We start from the raw sequence: 18,946 nt of genomic DNA on the forward strand, positions 1-18,946 counted from the left end.
GCGGGCCAGTGCCGGGGCGGGCGGAGCGCGGCACGCCTGCTGCGGTCCCTGCTCGGTATGTCCGACTCCGGCGGCGGCGGCGGGGGCGGCGGCCCCGGCGGCGAGGAAGGCGGCATGGAGGTGTCGGGCTCGGCGGTGCAGAACGTGGCCGACGTGTCGGTGCTGCAGAAGCACCTGCGCAAGCTGGTGCCGCTGCTGCTGGAGGACGGCGGCGAAGCGCCGGCGGTGCTGGAGGCGGCGCTGGAGGAGAAGGGCGCCGTGGAGCATATGCGCAAGTTCCTCTCCGACCCGCAGGTCCACACGGTGCTGGTGGAGCGCTCCACCCTCAAAGGTGAGGCCGGCGCCGGGCGGCGGCCGCGCTACCAAGATGGCGGCGGTGCCCGCCGCGAGCCGCCGCCCTGCCGCGGGGTGGGAGGGGCCGCCGCGCTCCCCCGCCCGGCCGAGGGGCTGCGGGGCCCCCGCCTCACGCACGGCCCCGCTCGGGGGGCGCCGGCCCGCAGCGCTGCGGCGCGGCCCGGGGCTGGCACTGCGCGGGCGGGCGCTCCGAGGGGCGCGCTCTTAGGCGAGGGCGGCGGCCGCGAGGGCCCGCATCAGCGGGCGGCCCCGCATGGCCCGGCGGGCCCGGTGCGCGTTGTCCGGCGGGCGGGGGCTCCGTGCGCCGCCAGTGTAGCCGCGCCGTCAGGGGGCTGCAGGCGCTCCCTGCGGCGGCTCCGTTCTGCTGCGGAAATGGCCGCCTTGGCAAGGCCGGCAGCCGGCCTGGAACACAACAAACTTAAAGAAAACACCCAAAACCCTGGAGAAAATTAAAAAAAAACCAAACGCAAAACCCAGCGGAATAGGCCGGTAAAAGGCGTTGCGCTACGGCCAGTTAGCGAGGCTGCAAAGGGCGTAACTGCGGGCGTAGGCCCTGCGGCGGCTGTGTTGGGTGTGCGGGGCCTGGTGGCCACGGCGCTCGGAAACCTCAAACGCTGCGTGAAATACTGCGGCAAAACTGGCACCGGCCTGGAAAAACATCTCTGCTACTTACCTGCCGCTGTCACCCAGTCTGTCCGTTTCGAAAATGGCTTTATACTGCCAAGAAATCCCTTGCTGAACAGGCACTTGCTGTCACGGGATCCAGCCTAACGGACAATAATAAAATATATCTAGATTTCATTAATAACAGACTCTTATTATAAAACAAGACCTGCAGCTTGTATATGGCTATGTGCCTGCCGGTCTGAGCTTGCAAAATTTTAATAAACCTCCGGATCTCTGCCCCCGGTGCACTGTTGGTTCGGTGCCGGTGGGTGTACATCAGGTGTTACTCCCATCACCTCATACAGCATTATTTAACACGGCAGCAGCCCCAGGGTAAGGTACAGGACATGCCCTGCAGTTGCTGTACACTGAGGGGGACATGAAGAAGGTTCTTCCGCTCGCTGTCTATTCACTGTGAACTTAAAGTGTTGCTTAAAATACCCCTTTGCTGATCTTACGCTTATTTCCACTGATTATTCTCCTTCCTCTTCCAAAGCATGAGACATCTTTTTTTGCAGGGATATCAGTAGAATTTCCTGGGGGGGGGGGGGGGAAACCCCAACAATCTGTGTGAATTCATGCTTCAGCGTTTAACAAAAATTAAAGAAAATCCATTGGATGCTAATGGGTTGTGGAGATGATTTCTAAATTTCCTTTTTGTCAGTCTCATGAGGTCGGATGGCCTTTGTTCAGGTTGGAAGTAATGAAGGATAGTGGTGATCAGTTAGCTCCAGGCTTGTCACATAGATATTGTTATATGCGTATGGTTAAAAATGAATTGAGATACTTACTACATGTTCTAGAAGCCGAGTACAATTTACTATTGGCAGAAGGGATTTCCATCAATGTCTTTTGGTTTAATAGCAGTCATTTGGGAAAAAATTAATTGAGATACATACTACATGTTCTAAAAGCCGAGTACTAATTTACTATCAGCAGAAGGGATTTCCATCAATGTCTTGGTTTAATAGCAGTTATTTGGGAAGAGTGGATTTTCTGATTGACAACCGGTCTTCAGACTTAACAGGTTCAGATCCTCCAGCAGCAATGGAGATGCAGTTTTCTCTGACACTATTAAAAACAATTTGTGCATGGACTAGATGGTATGAAGTAAATTGTTGATTACAAATACAATAAAACGGAAGCTATATTTCTGAGTAACGAAAACTGCTATGTGGTGTCATTCTAGCTAAGCCTGCCAACAGCTTTCCTATGGGTTCCTGTGGTGTCTAGTGCAGTGTTTTGTGATCAGACTTACAGTGCTCGGGATCACAAACGTCACACCCTAAGGTTGTGTCTTCTATGAAGCACCAAATGAAATGAATGAGAGTCCACTGTAATGTGCCCAGTCAGTGTGTCCCCCAGCAGGGAGTAACCTGCACAGAATCACTGCATTGCAGCACAACTGCCTGCATCCCCAGCAATTACATCATCTGTGATACATTGGCTGGAGTGATGCCTGAGTACTTCCCACGGCTTGAGTTTTTGTTTTGTCGGAAGATTTTTTTGTCCAGAGATGTGATTTCCAAATCACTTCCAAAGAAAAAGTCTGAAAATAAACAAAGCAAACTTTAAAAGAAAACAGCTTTAGCAGCTGCCTAAAGGTCTCACTGAAGTGTAGTTATCCTGGCAGCATATCTCTACAGGTCGATGTGCATTCTGTATTGCAGAAGGTTTGGCTTTCAGAATGTGAATTATAATTTGCTTGTTGTAATGTTTTATCATTTTTTATAGCAACCTAGAAAAGTTCGTGGAGTTTTGATAAAAAACAGTGAACCCACTCTCAATCTGAATCTGGGGGATATTACAAAGCTAAATTTAACTTCATTCAGTTAATTAAGGTTGGTGTAGAAATTAAAAGTTAGAAAATAGCCTGATAATAACAGAAGATGGTTAAGAGAGTGGAAAAAGAAAATTTATTACGTGGCATATTTCTTGCAGAGGACGTGGGAGATGAAGGAGAAGAGGAAAAAGAGTTCATTTCCTACAGTATCAGCACTGACATTCATTATGGAATAAAATCTAACAGGTGAGTTAGTAAAATAGATCTTGACATTTCTGCCCTATGGATGCAAAACCTACACAAGCAGATTTACCTACTTTACCTACAAATTTACCTCCGTTTTACCTAGTGCTTCATGCAGTGTTTTTATTCAGGTGGAGTAATAGCTTGTCAAGGTGGACCTCTGATAAAACAAGGGTGTGTCACGAGGCTGAGGCAAATGGATTTAGGATTTTAGCTCTGAAATGTGACATACACAACTTGGGTTTGATAATCATTGGTCATGTCTGACTCGTAAATATTTATCACCTTAATACGTATTTGACTGAAGCTGCATCAGATGTGTGCCTCTTAAGTGTGCCCATATTGCAGAGTCCTTTTTGATAGCAAAGTTTGATTACTGAAGTGTGAAGATGTATTTATGGGAAGACTTGTGTTCAGGTCTCTTAGAAGAGAGATTATGAAGTGTGATGGTGCAGGTTAGCATTTGACTTCTGTGAGCTAAACCTGCAGTCAGATTAAAGCTGTTCTAACTGTCGCTTCAGTTCCCAGACGTTGAGTGGGTAACCCTTTTCTCTGTTCTGCAGCCTGGCATTCATTAAGCGTACACCAGTGATTGATGCTGACAAACCAGTGTCTTCCCAGCTGAGGGTGCTCACTCTCAGTGAAGATTCTCCATATGAAACACTGCACTCTTTCATTAGCAATGCTGTTGCTCCATTTTTCAAGTCCTACATCAGAGAATCTGGCAAAGCAGACAGGTAATGCTGTATAAATGCTGCACTTCAAGCTAATGAATTTAAGTGTTTAATGAAAAATATAACAGTGACTGTTCAAAGCAAGTCATGTGGAATTGTTTTAAGTACACAGTTGCATATGATGCTGTTGCTGACTATGGGGAAGTAGTTCAGGTGGCTTTGAATGTGTTGTGTATGGTTTTTGATTTGGCTTCTTACGTGAAAACATCTGTGCTTTTTCAGGGATGGAGATAAGATGGCTCCTTCAGTTGAGAAAAAGATTGCAGAACTTGAAATGGGCCTCTTGCATCTGCAGCAGAATATTGAAATTCCAGAGATCAGCCTGCCAATTCATGCAACCATTACTAATGTTGCCAAGCAGTGTTACGAGCGTGGAGAAAAACCAAAGGTTACAGATTTTGGTGAGAAGGCTGAGGATCCGTTATTCCTGAATCAGCTACAGTCTGGTGTCAACCGCTGGATTAGAGAAATACAAAAGGTAAAAGAAAGAAGAAAACCAACCACCAAGTGGTAGACTATGTGATAAGAACTTCTGTGTAGTACTGTGTGTCTTCCTCACAGTTTTAACTGTTAGGACAGTGCTCTGTGCAGGCTACTCTGAAGAACTGAGACCAGTTTTCTGAGTCACCAGAGATGCTAGTCTAAATTAGACTAACTATAGGCTAAACTAAGCCTAATGTAGAGGCCAGTCTAAATTGTTTTACAAGTAGCTGAGAGCATGACTATTTTATCTCTATTGTAATAGACTCAAGTAACTGGCAGTAACATGGTGAATTTTTTAACTATTCTTCAAATCTTTACAGCAGGTTGAGAGAAACGGGACTTGTTCATTTGTTTTGTCAGTTCCTCAGGTGCATCCACAACCACTTCAGTACAGTTGCTCCAGTCCTGTCTTGTACTCCTGCCTGTTTTCAAAAGAGCTCTGCTGTTCTGCAGTTACTCAGAAATAGCATCTCAGATACTATTATGACTTTTTTTCCTCCATGGGCACAGTAAACACCTACTGCTCATGGAACAGTGGTGGCTTTTCTTACTCCAGAGCATAAAACGTTGGTTTCCTTGCTTGGCTCATCTGTCATTAACCAGACTGCAGGTAGTGAGCAAGAAAATGGACCAATAACCTTTTTAGACTATGCTGAAGATGTTACATGAGGGTCCTAAAACCAACTTTGAGGACCACTGGAATTAAATTTTGACTCTTGTTGCACTGCAGTTCCTACACTTGTCACAGAATGAGTGCCAAAACTGTTTGAGGTTGGCTTATTAAAACCTAGATGTTATGTTTTTCAATTACACTTAGTAACAGAATGAGTTTTTACAGTTGGAGTATTTAAATTAAATGCTTTTCCTCCATCCTCACTCTTACTTTTAAGGTGACCAAATTAGATCGAGATCCTGCATCAGGCACTGCGTTACAGGAGATAAGCTTCTGGTTAAATTTGGAACGGGCTCTGTATCGCATTCAGGAAAAACGTGAAAGCCCAGAAGTTCTTCTGACTCTGGATATTCTAAAACATGGCAAACGTTTTCATGCAACTGTCAGCTTCGATACAGACACAGGTAAAATGTCTCTTCAATAAAATTTTTCACAAGTGTCCTACAGAAGTTGAGCTGTTACAAAACTTGAACATTGTGGTACAAAGGAGAATGCTGTTCAGAGTAATCTTGGTCTAGTTAAGCTACGGATTTGATTAATGAAATGGAAAGTGATATTCAAAATCTTTTCTATTACATTTAGGTCTAAAACAGGCTCTGGAAACCGTGAATGACTATAATCCACTGATGAAAGACTTTCCACTGAATGATTTGCTGTCTGCTACTGAGCTGGACAAAATAAGGCAGGCCCTTGTTGCAATATTTACCCATTTGAGAAAAATCAGAAACACAAAATACCCAATCCAGAGGGCATTGCGTTTAGTGGAGGCTATTTCAAGAGATCTGAGCTCTCAGCTTCTTAAAGTGTTGGGAACCAGAAAACTGATGCATGTTGCCTATGAAGAATTTGAAAAGGTATGTTCATGGTTTTGCAACGCTGGTGGCTGTATTTTTGCATTGTGGCACTGGGAGCTGTATTTTTGCATTGAATAGTGACTTTCAGGAAGCATTTCATTTGGGAGCTAAAGTTCCTGTTCTAAAACTCTCTTCAGGTAATGGTTGCGTGCTTTGAAGTATTCCAAACTTGGGATGATGAGTATGAGAAGCTACAAGTTCTGCTGAGAGATATTGTGAAAAGAAAAAGGGAAGAGAACCTGAAGATGGTGTGGCGTATCAATCCTGCTCATAGGAAACTCCAAGGTCGCCTTGATCAGATGAGGAAATTCAGGCGTCAGCATGAGCAGCTGAGGGCAGTTATTGTGAGAGTCTTGCGACCTCAGGTACTGCTCTTGGTCATCATCACACAGAAAATCTGTGTGGCTTCTTCAAGAGTGTTCACTGTTGCTTTAAAAAGTTACTGACACAAAACTAATGTTACATTTGGATTTGCTGTCTGATTACAAAGTCAGTCTAGTTTTGAACCCTCGCCAATAGGTTTAGCTTCTGTTCTGACGTACATGACCTATTGCGTGACCATGCTCATGTGAGTAGACACAGCAAGTCCAGACATAACATGGAGATTAATAAGCATGTAAATACTCGAGCTTGGCTAAACCACAATGGAAAATGAGATTATGCTGCACAGTAGTGGAAGTTTGTGAAGTAACTGTTGCCCCATTCCTAGTAGAAACTTAAATCTGAAACACGACTGAAAGTTTGTTAAGGATTTGGTACTAATTCGTAGGGGGTTTTGCAATGTTTGTTAGAACAGTAGCTGTTTGTCGGTAGATTTTGAACTTGCTAAACTGTGATTCTAATGCAGGTAACTGCTGTTGCCCAGCAAAATCAAGGAGAGGTACCTGAACCACAGGATATGAAAGTAGCAGAAGTCCTTTTTGATGCTGCTGATGCTAATGCGATTGAAGAAGTCAATCTTGCTTATGAGAATGTTAAGGAAGTAGATGGACTAGATGTTTCCAAAGAAGGTACAGAAGCCTGGGAGGCAGCAATGAAACGATATGATGAAAGAATTGATAGAGTTGAAACACGAATAACTGCCCGTTTGAGAGACCAGCTTGGTACAGCAAAGAACGCCAATGAAATGTTCAGAATCTTCTCTCGGTTTAATGCCTTGTTTGTCAGACCTCACATTCGCGGTGCCATTCGTGAATACCAAACGCAATTGATCCAGCGTGTAAAAGATGATATTGAGTCTCTTCATGACAAATTTAAAGTACAATACCCACAAAGTCAAGCTTGTAAAATGAGTCATGTCCGTGACTTGCCTCCTGTGTCTGGGTCTATAATTTGGGCAAAACAGATTGACAGACAGCTCACCGCTTACATGAAGCGGGTTGAGGATGTCCTTGGCAAAGGCTGGGAGAACCATGTAGAAGGTCAGAAGCTAAAGCAGGATGGAGATAGCTTTCGCATGAAGCTCAATACTCAGGAGATCTTTGATGACTGGGCAAGAAAAGTTCAGCAACGCAACCTTGGTGTGTCTGGTCGGATTTTCACCATTGAAAGCACTCGTGTTAGAGGTCGAACTGGAAACGTCCTGAAACTGAAAGTCAACTTCCTCCCAGAAATAATTACACTTTCAAAAGAAGTTCGGAACCTGAAGTGGCTTGGTTTCCGTGTTCCACTAGCAATTGTCAACAAAGCTCACCAAGCAAACCAGCTCTATCCATTTGCTATTTCTCTCATTGAAAGTGTCCGTACATATGAACGAACATGTGAGAAAGTAGAAGAGCGCAATACTATCTCACTTCTGGTTGCTGGCTTGAAGAAAGAGGTGCAGGCTTTGATTGCAGAAGGAATTGCACTTGTGTGGGAATCATACAAACTTGATCCATACGTACAGCGCTTAGCCGAGACGGTCTTCAGTTTCCAGGAAAAGGTTTGTTTTATCTTAAAAATTCTGCAAAATTGTTACATTTATGCTTCAGTAATGTGTGGTTAACCAAAAGTGGAATTGGATAGCAGATGCCTTGTTCTGTAGCTCTTTGGTGAAGTAGCTGATGGAGTTGACACAAATTGGCCAGCCAAATAGATCTGTTGGTACTATTAAAATTGATAGACTTGATGCATTTGAAGAAAGAGAAATGACTAAACATACTGTGTAATTATGGTTGCCTCTGTCTAACCTGTCAAACTAAACATCTCATCTTTCCTAAACCATTTTAGGTGGATGATCTGCTCATTATCGAAGAGAAAATAGACCTGGAAGTGAGATCATTAGAAACATGCATGTATGATCACAAGACTTTCTCCGAAATCTTGAACAGGGTTCAGAAAGCTGTGGATGACTTAAATCTTCATTCATATTCAAATTTGCCAATCTGGGTCAATAAGTTGGATATGGAGGTAGGTTTGAGACCAAGGAGTAGTATGTATTTAGAGGAAACGTTTTAGTTGGGTGCAAAATGTCTTTTGATTATACGCTTCTTAATCACCAGGGAGAATTCTGTCCCCATTCTCTGAAAAATTTAGTGTTTTCTGTATGCAGAAGATTCAAGACCTGTTTGTCTTTAGCTGTTGACTTTTGGGATCAATTAATTCAAGGGGAGTTTTGTCTTTTAAAGAAAATAGTTTGCTGTAGATTGACTGCCTAGAAAGGTGCTGGGGACTGAGGTAGATAAAGGGTGGTGCAAATTTGCTATGCTGGTAGCAAAGACTTACTGCCTTCATATTGTTTGGTTCTGCCTATTGAGATAAGTGTCAGGTTATTGGCTAGGCCAACTTCAAAGCAGTTAAAAAATGTTTTAATTCCATTGAAGTCCATGGGGACAGGAGCAGCTTTGAATTGATACTCAGTTTAAATTTATCAAAACTCCTAAACCTCTTCAAATAATTGCTAAAAGTGCACTTGGTTTTTTGAGGCCTCGTAGTTTTCCTGGTGTCAGAGTATTTTGGTAGCAGAGATCTTTATGCAGTGAATATGCAGCTTTTTCCTCTAATGTGGCTTGCTTTCTTTAGATTGAAAGAATCCTGGGTGTTCGTTTGCAAGCTGGGTTGAGGGCCTGGACCCAAGTTCTTCTTGGACAAGCAGATGACAAAGCGGAAGTTGACATGGATACAGATGCTCCTCAAGTGAGCCATAAGCCTGGTGGCGAACCCAAGATCAAAGTAAGTTTTGTTATGGGGTTATTTTGTTGGGTTTTTTCATTATTGTCAATTACTTAACGCAAGAATTACACCTGGCACTTTACATGGGAGATAAGTATTTCTTCTGCATCTGGTTTTGGAGGAATACTTGCCTTGCCCCGTTTAAGTGCGCATTTGTTCCTCAAAACTGTGTGCTTCTTCCTGAAGTCCAAAATTGTTTACATGCAGTAGTGTCTGCCAGTAAAACTTGAGTATGTTTACTTTTTCTGCAGAACATTGTGCATGAACTAAGAATAACTAATCAGGTGATATACTTGAATCCGCCAATTGAAGAGTGTAGATACAAACTTTATCAAGAAATGTTTTCTTGGAAGATGGTAATCCTGTCACTACCAAGAATTCAAAGTCAGAGATACCAGGTAAGTATAAAGAAGCTGTATCTAAGTCTGAGCAATCATTTTCACTTTGCAATTAATTGTGCTTGATTATCTTAGCGTGTTCCTCTAGGAATTAGTCTGAGTGCCCTAGAAATTAATGTGTATCACATGTATAATTGTGGTTATTAGGTCGGAGTGCATTATGAGCTGTCTGAGGAAGAGAAATTCTATCGTAATGCTTTGACAAGGATGCCAGATGGCCCCGCTGCTCTGGAGGAGTCATACTCTGCTGTCATGGGAATTGTGACTGAAGTGGAACAGTATGTCAAGGTAGGAGGCTGACACCACGTGATGCTACAACTAAAATGAATGTGGGCTTTTCTCCCAGTTTTCAGGGGGTTGGGGGGATGCATGTCTCTTGGAATGTACTGGAGAAATTCTGAACACTGCTTGTGAAATACCCCAATTAGGTTTGGCTGCAGTACCAGTGTCTGTGGGATATGCAGGCTGAAAACATATACAACCGACTTGGAGAAGACCTGAATAAGTGGCAAGCCCTTTTGGTTCAGATAAGAAAGGCAAGAGGAACGTTTGACAATGCAGAAACCAGAAAGGAATTTGGACCTGTTGTCATAGACTATGGCAAGGTAAGAAATTGTAATTACTGTTTGTGGTAGATGTGTTAAATTTCAGAATTCGGTGTATAACAGAAAATAGGAGGGCTGACAGATAACTATTATGTAACTTAATTATAGGTACAATCAAAGGTGAACTTGAAGTATGACTCCTGGCACAAGGAGGTGCTCAGCAAATTTGGCCAAATGCTTGGTCAGAATATGACAGAGTTTCATTCACAAATTTCAAAGGTAAGACCAGTCCAAATTCCAGTTTTTCACTTTCAGATCAACTGTTTTAGACTTCTAAAACATTAATTTGTGCCCCAAACAGTCCCGTCAAGAACTGGAGCAGCATTCAGTGGACACTGCCAGCACATCAGATGCAGTGACATTCATCACATACGTGCAGTCCTTGAAACGTAAAATCAAGCAGTTTGAAAAACAAGTTGAGGTATGTTGTCTTGTTAAGGTTTCTTCTGGAAATGTCAGGCTTAGCTCTTAAAATGCAGCTTCATGGTATTCAAGTTCTCCTGAGAGCAGACTTGAACTTCATATCCTGAGGAATCCTGTGAACTTTATAGTGAGTGCTTGTTAAAATATTTTGAGTATTTCGCCCTGCAACGTAAGTAGTTTCGTCTTTTTAACTTACAACTGCTGTCTCTTGTAGCTTTATCGCAATGGTCAGCGCTTGCTTGAGAAGCAAAGGTTCCAGTTTCCATCCTCTTGGCTGTATATTGACAACATTGAAGGAGAATGGGGTGCCTTTAATGACATAATGCGTAGAAAGGATTCTGCCATTCAACAGCAAGTAGCAAATTTGCAGATGAAGATAGTTCAAGAGGATCGTGCAGTGGAGAGTCGAACAACCGACTTGCTAACAGACTGGGAGAAAACAAAGCCAGTAACAGTAAGCAGTGATGATTAATACTCATTCAGCAGACGAGGTAGATTCTCTGCATTCAATAAGTAGTAGGCAGTTTATTTTTATGCCGCTTTGCAGTTTTTAATTTTAGATGATGGTAAAAGTCTTTTTGAGGGTTCTATAATAACTTGGCAGTGTGTTGATGGGGGGCAGTGGCAGAGGGAAATTTACCTTTAAAATATAGGCCTCTTAAGTGCAGAATGCAAGATTGCTTAAGTTACTTTGGCTGAAACGAGGGACATACATGTAGGAGGATTCAGAAGCAAGCTGCTTTTTTGCCCTTCCACCCCCACTCCCCGCCAAGTGCTATTTAATAAAGCTAAAAATTGCACATAAAAGTGGGATGAGATTTATAATGGATTAGTATGTAGCCTTATTGCTAGCAAACTGGAAATGGAAGAATAATGAGACAAATCAACAGTGGGTGTTTAGTACTTGCTTTTAATTTGGCTTCAGCTTGATTGTAGGAATTTTAGATTGATGTATCCCATGCAAACTTTAGGGAAACCTGCGTCCAGAAGAGGCTCTTCAAGCTCTTACCATTTATGAAGGAAAATTCGGTAGGCTGAAGGATGATCGTGAGAAGTGTGCAAAGGCCAAGGAAGCTCTGGAATTAACAGATACAGGACTACTCAGTGGCAGTGAAGAGCGTGTCCAGGTACAAACTGCTCACACAACTTCTTGTCAGTTTCAGATAAAAATATTTTAGTTCCATCTCTCTCCCTTAAGAGGGTGACTTGTAGCCCTGCAGTGTACTAGTGTCACAACATAATTTCCACAGTTGTTCAGTTCTAGCCTTAAGAGATTGTCTGTGATCTCCTCCTTGACTGTCTTGTGAAGCTGTTACGTGGCCTGAGATGCAAAAATCTCTTCTGGGTCACTTGCTATTGTAGTTGTGTTGAATTGGCAAACTATCTAGAGGTTTTTGACACCTTAAGTATTCTGTGTAACTCCCCCGCTTTAATGACTTTGAAGAAGTGAGGAATAACTGCTGATGTTTGATAACATTCTTTACTATAGGTGGCCCTTGAAGAGTTGCAGGATCTCAAAGGCGTCTGGTCTGAACTCTCTAAGGTTTGGGAACAGATTGATCAAATGAAAGAGCAACCCTGGGTTTCAGTACAGCCTCGCAAGGTACTTCACTTCTCTATACATAAACAATGTAACTACGGCAAGTATGTGCAGATGAGGAACTAGACCCCTTGAGATAGACCTGCTGGATTGTCATGTTCCAGATAGTTTTCAGTGTGCAATTATCTTTCTCAGTATCTTGTGAGCATGTTTCTTCTCATGCTAAGCTAAGAAAAATTCACAGGGTTTGTCACAACTTAAGTAATTTTTCAGGAGATGTATGCAGTTCCAGTAGTTTTGAAATGGAGATCGGACTGCCTCACACAAATGCATACAACACTAAAAGAGCTGTACTGTCGATAATACCTTGTTTGTGAGAGGTTTCTTTAAAAGTAGTCAACTTTAAACTGGTACAACTGTGTGCACAGCACTTGCAGAGAAAGATTTCATTACTTCTGTGTTACTGACAGCTTCGACAAAACTTGGATGGCCTACTGAACCAACTGAAAAACTTCCCTGCCCGCTTGCGACAGTATGCCTCCTATGAGTATGTTCAGAGACTTTTGAAGGGCTACATGAAGGTAAGTTATACTAACTTTTAAAATGCATGTATTTGGTAGTTCAGGTTGAAGGATCTAATTGGCTTTCTTGTCTTCTATAGATAAACATGTTAGTTATTGAACTGAAATCCGAGGCACTTAAAGATCGTCACTGGAAACAACTGATGAAAAGACTTCACGTTAACTGGGTTGTCTCAGAATTGACGCTCGGTCAGATCTGGGATGTTGATTTACAGAGAAATGAAGCAATCGTCAAAGATGTACTGCTCGTGGCTCAGGGAGAGATGGCTCTGGAAGAGTTCTTGAAACAGGCTAGTATCAGCTTTTGTTTGTATGCTCATAATAACATATCAAAGGCTTGCTGTTGGGTGGCTGACACTTGTGTAGTAAATTTGTCAGTCTAAGCTGTTGCTACGTGTGCTGAGACTCCAAGGCATGCTGTTTTGGGGAACAGCTTAAAGCTGTGTAAGCTTCCTCTGATGCAACTTGGATAATTTGGGAAAAGCAGTCCTTGATAATGACTTGAAAAGACACCACCTTATTGTAAGTTTTACCTAACTGCATCATGTTCTCGATATTTTTAACAAAAGCCTGAACATAAACCTGGATTACTTGGGTACAAAAAGTAAAATCTGATTACTGTAATACTACTTTGAAACTATGTTGGAGCAGAAATTATTGATGTCGTACCTTAAACGTTTTTTTCTTAGATAAGAGAAGTGTGGAACACTTATGAACTGGATTTGGTCAATTACCAGAACAAATGTCGTTTAATTCGTGGATGGGATGACCTTTTCAACAAAGTAAAAGAGCACATTAACAGCGTCTCGGCTATGAAGCTGTCACCATACTATAAGGTAAAACGGAGAACAAAGCTAAAGAATCTTCATTTAATTTCACCCTCCCTTCTTATTTAGTTTAGATACCTACCAGCAGGGACTGTATTCACTGTTTAAGTTGACAGACAATTACTTGTGGGTGCATCCTTTGCAACTCTTAAAGAACTGTTTTCGTGAATAATTAGCAGTCAGGCTCCTGATACTATTAAAATGAATATTAACGCAACATTTAAACTTCAGGTGTTTGAGGAAGATGCCCTTAGCTGGGAAGATAAGCTGAACCGTATCATGGCACTCTTTGATGTCTGGATAGATGTCCAAAGGCGATGGGTCTACCTGGAGGGTATCTTTACTGGTAGTGCAGACATCAAGCACTTGCTGCCTGTGGAGACCCAGCGGTTCCAGAGGTAACTTTTTAATTGCCTTGTTCTTTTCTTGCCCCTCATGGGGCACTGTGTGAGCAGGCCTGCAACTTGATGACTTCCATGTGGCACTCTCTAAGCTGAAATGCTAACTGTATTCTTACCTCGTCCGGCTGGATTACAGCCCTGCTGTAGGTGTAAGTTCATCAAGCAAACAAATATGGCAAGAGGTGCACGTAGGCAACTATGGCAGAAAAAGGCTGGTGTGAAATTTTTAGAAGGTGATTGGGATTCACATGGTTTTTCTTATTAGTTCCAGTCAACTATCTCAAGGATTTTTCTGGCATTGTGGCTGCAACAAGCAGACTGATTCCTGTTGCCACAGCCTTTAGTCTCACCTTTCAAATGTAATTTTCTTCCTCTGCTTTAAGTTGCTCTGGTCATCCTTATTCATTCCACACACTTCCAGTCAGGTCAAAGAATGAGACGTGTGCATCTCTTCAGGGGTGGAATTCATTGATCAAACGTTGCAAAGAAGTTAGGTTATGTTGTTGTGGACTTGAGGCAGGTGAAGAGCTATTTTGAGGAATTTAGCCTTGTGTTCCCTAGGGCAACCACAACAATTAGAGAGGCAGTGGTCATTTAGAGACAAGTAACTGTGGTGTTCCTGCAGGTCTGTGGTTACTGAGTTTGCACTATGTACTGTGTTATTTTACTTGCAGCATCAGCACTGAATTTTTGGCGCTCATGAAGAAGGTGTCCAAATCTCCGCTTGTGATGGACGTTCTTAACATTCAGGGTGTGCAGAGGTCATTAGAGAGACTGGCAGACTTGCTTGGGAAGATACAGAAGGCACTGGGAGAATACTTGGAAAGGGAGAGGTCCTCTTTCCCTCGGTAAGAAGTTTACTTTAATTGACTCTTGAAGTAAGGTAGTTTGCTGTTTCTGTGCAGGAAATGGTGTACTGTTTTGCAAAGCCCCTGCCAGTTTTTGTGTACTGCACATATGTAAGATGTTACAAACATTTAAATTTGTGTTGTCTAAATACAGAATTCAGTTATTAGCTAATTCTCAGGAAGTGGGACTAAAACTTCCCTTACTTGCTCATCTGTGGCTGGTTTTAGGATTCATACACTGCTTAAGGAACCACTAGCTGATTTCTGTAAACTTACAGGTTCTATTTGGAACAGCTCAATTCTGGCACTGGATTGAAGGATAGTGTCTAAACTGTCACAATCCAGTCTTCAAGGCATTGGTTCTGACTTACCTGTAGTCCTCAACTAGTTTGTCACTTCACATGAGAGAGAAAGGGTGAGGGAGGTACTGAGTGGGAGTTCTTTCTCCCTGCCTTAATAGACTTAATTCAATCCCAGGCTCTACTGTGGGTATTTCAGGGATGGGTAGGTGAAGAAAATAATCCATAGTACAGAGCATGTGTACGCTTTGTGTGGTACAGAACCATGTGAACTGAGGCTTAATCCTAGAAATTAAGTATAACTTCAGCAAATTGATGGTTTGTGTGTTCTTGCAGCGTTGGGGAAACGAGTGTTAGTTACTCCCATATAGTGACCATCTTTGAAGCATAAATAAATTAAAAGTGATAGCTGGAGTTCTGATATAGATCTAATTTTATGTAATTATTAGGTTTTACTTTGTTGGTGATGAAGACTTGCTTGAAATCATTGGAAACAGCAAAAATGTTGCTAAGCTGCAGAAACACTTCAAGAAGATGTTTGCTGGTGTTTCTAGCATTATTCTCAATGAAGATAATTCTGTAGTTCTTGGGATATCCTCACGTGAAGGAGAGGAGGTACAGCTGCAGTGTTTCTTTCTTCTTAAATAAAGTTCTGAAAATAAGTGAACATGGGCTGATTTAAACCTAATACTTGCAGGTGCTGTTCAAAACACCTGTCTCCATCACGGAACACCCCAAGATCAATGAGTGGCTCACTCTTGTTGAAAAAGAAATGAGAGTCACCCTTGCTAAATTGCTTGCAGAATCTGTTACTGAAGTAGAAATCTTTGGAAAAGCAACTTCAATTGACCCAGCAGTCTACATCTCTTGGATTGACAAGTACCAGGTATCATTAGGGAACACTTAAGCATGCCGCAGCTTGGTTACTTCTGTGAGGAAAAACTGTCTGACAAGGATTTTTCTTACACAGGCTCAGCTTGTTGTCCTGTCAGCCCAGATTGCGTGGTCTGAGAATGTTGAGTCGGCCCTCAATGGTATGGGTGGAGTTGGAGACAACAGTCCTCTCCATTCTGTGCTGGCTAATGTTGAGGTCACACTCAATGTCCTGGCAGACTCTGTGCTCATGGAGCAGCCACCTCTTCGCAGAAGGAAACTGGAGCATTTGGTAAGTAAAACTTCCTTTCCTCTTCTTGGTTTGCAGGTGAGGATTTTTGAAGTTTAACGGTGATGTGATTTAACCCCAGCCAGCAACCAAGCACCACACAGCCGCTTGGTCACTCCCCCTGTGGTGGGATGGGGAAGAGAATCAGAAGAGTAAAAGTGAGAAAACTCGTGGGTTAAGATAGAGACAGTTTAATAGGTAAAGCAAAAGCTGCACACATAAGCAAAGCAAAACAAGGAGTTTACTCATTACTTCCCATGGGCAGGCAGCTCAGCCATCTCCAGGAGAGCTGGGCTCCATCACATGTAACAGTTACTTGGGAAAACAAACGCCATAACGCCAAATGTCCCCCCCTTCCTTCTTCTTCCCCCAGCTTATATATACCAGCCTGATGTCATATGGTATGGAATATCCCTTTGGCTAGTTCAGGTCAGCTGCCCTGGCTGTGTCCCCCCCCAACTTCTTGTGCCTCTCCAGCCTGCTTACTGGCAGTGCCTGAGAAGGTGAAAAGCCCTTGACCTAGAATAAACTTTACCTAGCAGCAACTGAAAAGATCAGTGTATTACAGGTGTCAACATTGTTCTCGCACCAAATCCAAAACACAGCACTGCACTAGCTACTAAGAAGAAAATGCACTCCATTCCAGCCAAAACCAGGCCAAATGAAAAGACTTATTTTTCCTCTAGGAAAAAGTTACATGCAATTTAAGCAACTACATCAAGCCCTGATTCTGTAGGTGGTGATAGTTTTTCACTCTAGTTAGCTTAGTGCATGGTAGCATATTATAGGCTAGCTTACTGAATTGATCTTCAGACTAGCTCTTCCAAATACAGACATTACTGACCTTCATTCAAATGTAAAATACTTCATTAAGCTGCTCGTTATTGTAATTATTATATGCTTTTGTTTGTAGATAAGGATTGGGTGGGGTGACTTAAAATCATCCCGGGTTACTTCTCTTGATTTTCAGAGGGAAATACCTGGTCTGTGTTAGGAGTACTTGTCTTCGTAGTTTCTGGCAAGTAAAATACCTAGTTCAGCGGTGTAATGGATTTACAGAGTAAATGGCCCAGAGTGCTTCACTGAAAGCTAGGGAAGTCCTTAACAAGAGCAGTCAACATTGTTCATTTTGTTTCTGTAGCAACAGATTTTAAGGCAGAGACTGTTGGTAGGTCATGATTTTGAAGTGGTAGCAGTTCACAGTGATAATCTGGGAAGCTGTAGGATTCCTAGTTTTATTAGCAGTGGCTTAGCAGTGGCTTGTATTGCTGGGGTCAAAAGAGTTACTTTGTTCTCCAGATCACTGAGTTGGTGCACCAGAGAGATGTTACAAGATCACTGATCAAAAGCAAGATCGACAACTCCAAATCCTTTGAGTGGCTCAGCCAAATGCGGTTCTACTTTGACCCAAAACAGACAGATGTGTTGCAACAGCTCTCCATTCAGATGGCAAATGCCAAATTCAACTATGGTTTTGAGTACCTAGGTGTTCAAGATAAGCTAGTACAGACTCCTCTTACTGACCGCTGTTACCTGACAATGACACAAGCCCTGGAGGCAAGACTTGGAGGATCACCATTTGGTAAGTTTGTACTGTAGTACAGTAAAAACTTGAGACAAGTGTATAAACTCTTACATATTAGAGAAAACAGCTTTATATGTAAACAGGCAGAACACTTACAGCTAAGATACTGAAGAACAAAACAGCCTTCTGGGGGAAGTTAAGACAGTTTTAGGTTTCACTGAACCCTCTTGTTGGGGACCATCAGAATCATCATGCTGGCAGGTTACATGAGTAGGCAGTGGTACCTCCTCAGATGGTAAATACTGAAGCGTGTCTGTCTCACTTCAAAAATAGGTCCTGCTGGTACTGGTAAAACGGAATCTGTTAAGGCTCTTGGACATCAGCTTGGTCGCTTTGTGTTGGTTTTCAACTGCGATGAAACATTTGACTTCCAGGTAAGCTGTTTGAGTTAAAAAATTTAGTCCTTACTAACAAGCAATAGGAATCTCTTCAGAACTCTGAGACAACCAGCAGTGTTTATGGTCAAGATGACTGTCTGTAAGTCTTAACTGAGCCAGTATCTATAGGTCATATAAACACTCTGTAGCCAAAAATGCCTAAAGCAAAAGTGTGGAAGAGCACTGGGGGGGGAGGGGTTCTGTTTTTTTAGAACAGGTAATTCTATAGCAGCAAACGGAGGGAAAGGAAGTGCAGGGCAGGGACTTAAGACTGTCTGACTTAGGAAAGGAACTTAAACTGCTCAGTTTGCATTGATAGTACTGATTTACTGGAGAACAAATGAGAGTGTGAGACTAACACAAATTATCCTTTGCGACAGAACTGGAGTTTGCCTCAGCATGTGAGAGATTCTTCTAAACTAAGAAAGCTTACCCAGATATTTCAAAATTAATGGCATCTTCAAACTGAGAACCAGATGAAATGCTTCTGTAAACTCTTAACACAGCAAACATGTCAAAATAAAAACCTAAGTCAGGTGTATATATAAAAAATAATGTAAAACCTGGACAAGGAATCATGATACTTAATGGACTCTGCCAGGTTGCCCATTGTTTTGGGTTTTTTTCTGTACAGCTGTATTTCAGTCAGACCAGGAGTCCATTTGATCAGCCCTAAGGCCAAAGCCTGTAGTGGTGACCAGTAAGAAAATAGCTAGGGAGTAGTAAGGTTGCAGATGGTGTATGATACTCCTTCCTTGCCCCCAGTCCCCTTCCTGCCTCTGATAGTTGTGAGGATCAAGAGATTCCAAGCTGAAACAGGTTACTCTGTTCGTGTTCCAGTGAATCTTCCTCTGGGTACTCATTTTTCCCCTTAAATCCATATGCACACTTGCTTCTATAGCATTCTTTACCAAAGAGTTCTGCTGCATTACTATGCATTTTATGAAGGAGCATCTT

General features: G+C 42.6%; 1 protein-coding gene across 1 annotated transcript in view; it reads left to right on the forward strand.

Moving 5' to 3' along the window:
• The window catches only part of DYNC1H1 (dynein cytoplasmic 1 heavy chain 1), a 46,050-nt gene continuing 27,104 nt past the window's right edge, over positions 1–18,946 (forward strand). Inside the window, exons 1-28 of the mRNA XM_056345137.1 lie at positions 1–331; positions 2,962–3,049; positions 3,610–3,783; positions 4,003–4,258; positions 5,154–5,340; positions 5,519–5,790; positions 5,928–6,155; positions 6,638–7,714; positions 8,002–8,181; positions 8,794–8,943; positions 9,195–9,341; positions 9,489–9,629; positions 9,770–9,946; positions 10,055–10,165; positions 10,248–10,367; positions 10,584–10,823; positions 11,341–11,496; positions 11,859–11,972; positions 12,380–12,490; positions 12,571–12,780; positions 13,180–13,326; positions 13,549–13,715; positions 14,393–14,566; positions 15,315–15,480; positions 15,563–15,751; positions 15,836–16,030; positions 17,327–17,609; positions 17,886–17,986. Coding sequence (XP_056201112.1) covers positions 58–331; positions 2,962–3,049; positions 3,610–3,783; positions 4,003–4,258; positions 5,154–5,340; positions 5,519–5,790; positions 5,928–6,155; positions 6,638–7,714; positions 8,002–8,181; positions 8,794–8,943; positions 9,195–9,341; positions 9,489–9,629; positions 9,770–9,946; positions 10,055–10,165; positions 10,248–10,367; positions 10,584–10,823; positions 11,341–11,496; positions 11,859–11,972; positions 12,380–12,490; positions 12,571–12,780; positions 13,180–13,326; positions 13,549–13,715; positions 14,393–14,566; positions 15,315–15,480; positions 15,563–15,751; positions 15,836–16,030; positions 17,327–17,609; positions 17,886–17,986 — 5,835 coding nt within the window. The 5' untranslated portion in view covers positions 1–57. The remainder of the gene's footprint in view (positions 332–2,961; positions 3,050–3,609; positions 3,784–4,002; positions 4,259–5,153; positions 5,341–5,518; positions 5,791–5,927; positions 6,156–6,637; positions 7,715–8,001; positions 8,182–8,793; positions 8,944–9,194; positions 9,342–9,488; positions 9,630–9,769; positions 9,947–10,054; positions 10,166–10,247; positions 10,368–10,583; positions 10,824–11,340; positions 11,497–11,858; positions 11,973–12,379; positions 12,491–12,570; positions 12,781–13,179; positions 13,327–13,548; positions 13,716–14,392; positions 14,567–15,314; positions 15,481–15,562; positions 15,752–15,835; positions 16,031–17,326; positions 17,610–17,885; positions 17,987–18,946) is intronic.

Source organism: Falco biarmicus, chromosome 7 (genome assembly GCF_023638135.1).
Source record: "Falco biarmicus isolate bFalBia1 chromosome 7, bFalBia1.pri, whole genome shotgun sequence".
Lineage (NCBI taxonomy): Eukaryota > Metazoa > Chordata > Aves > Falconiformes > Falconidae > Falco > Falco biarmicus.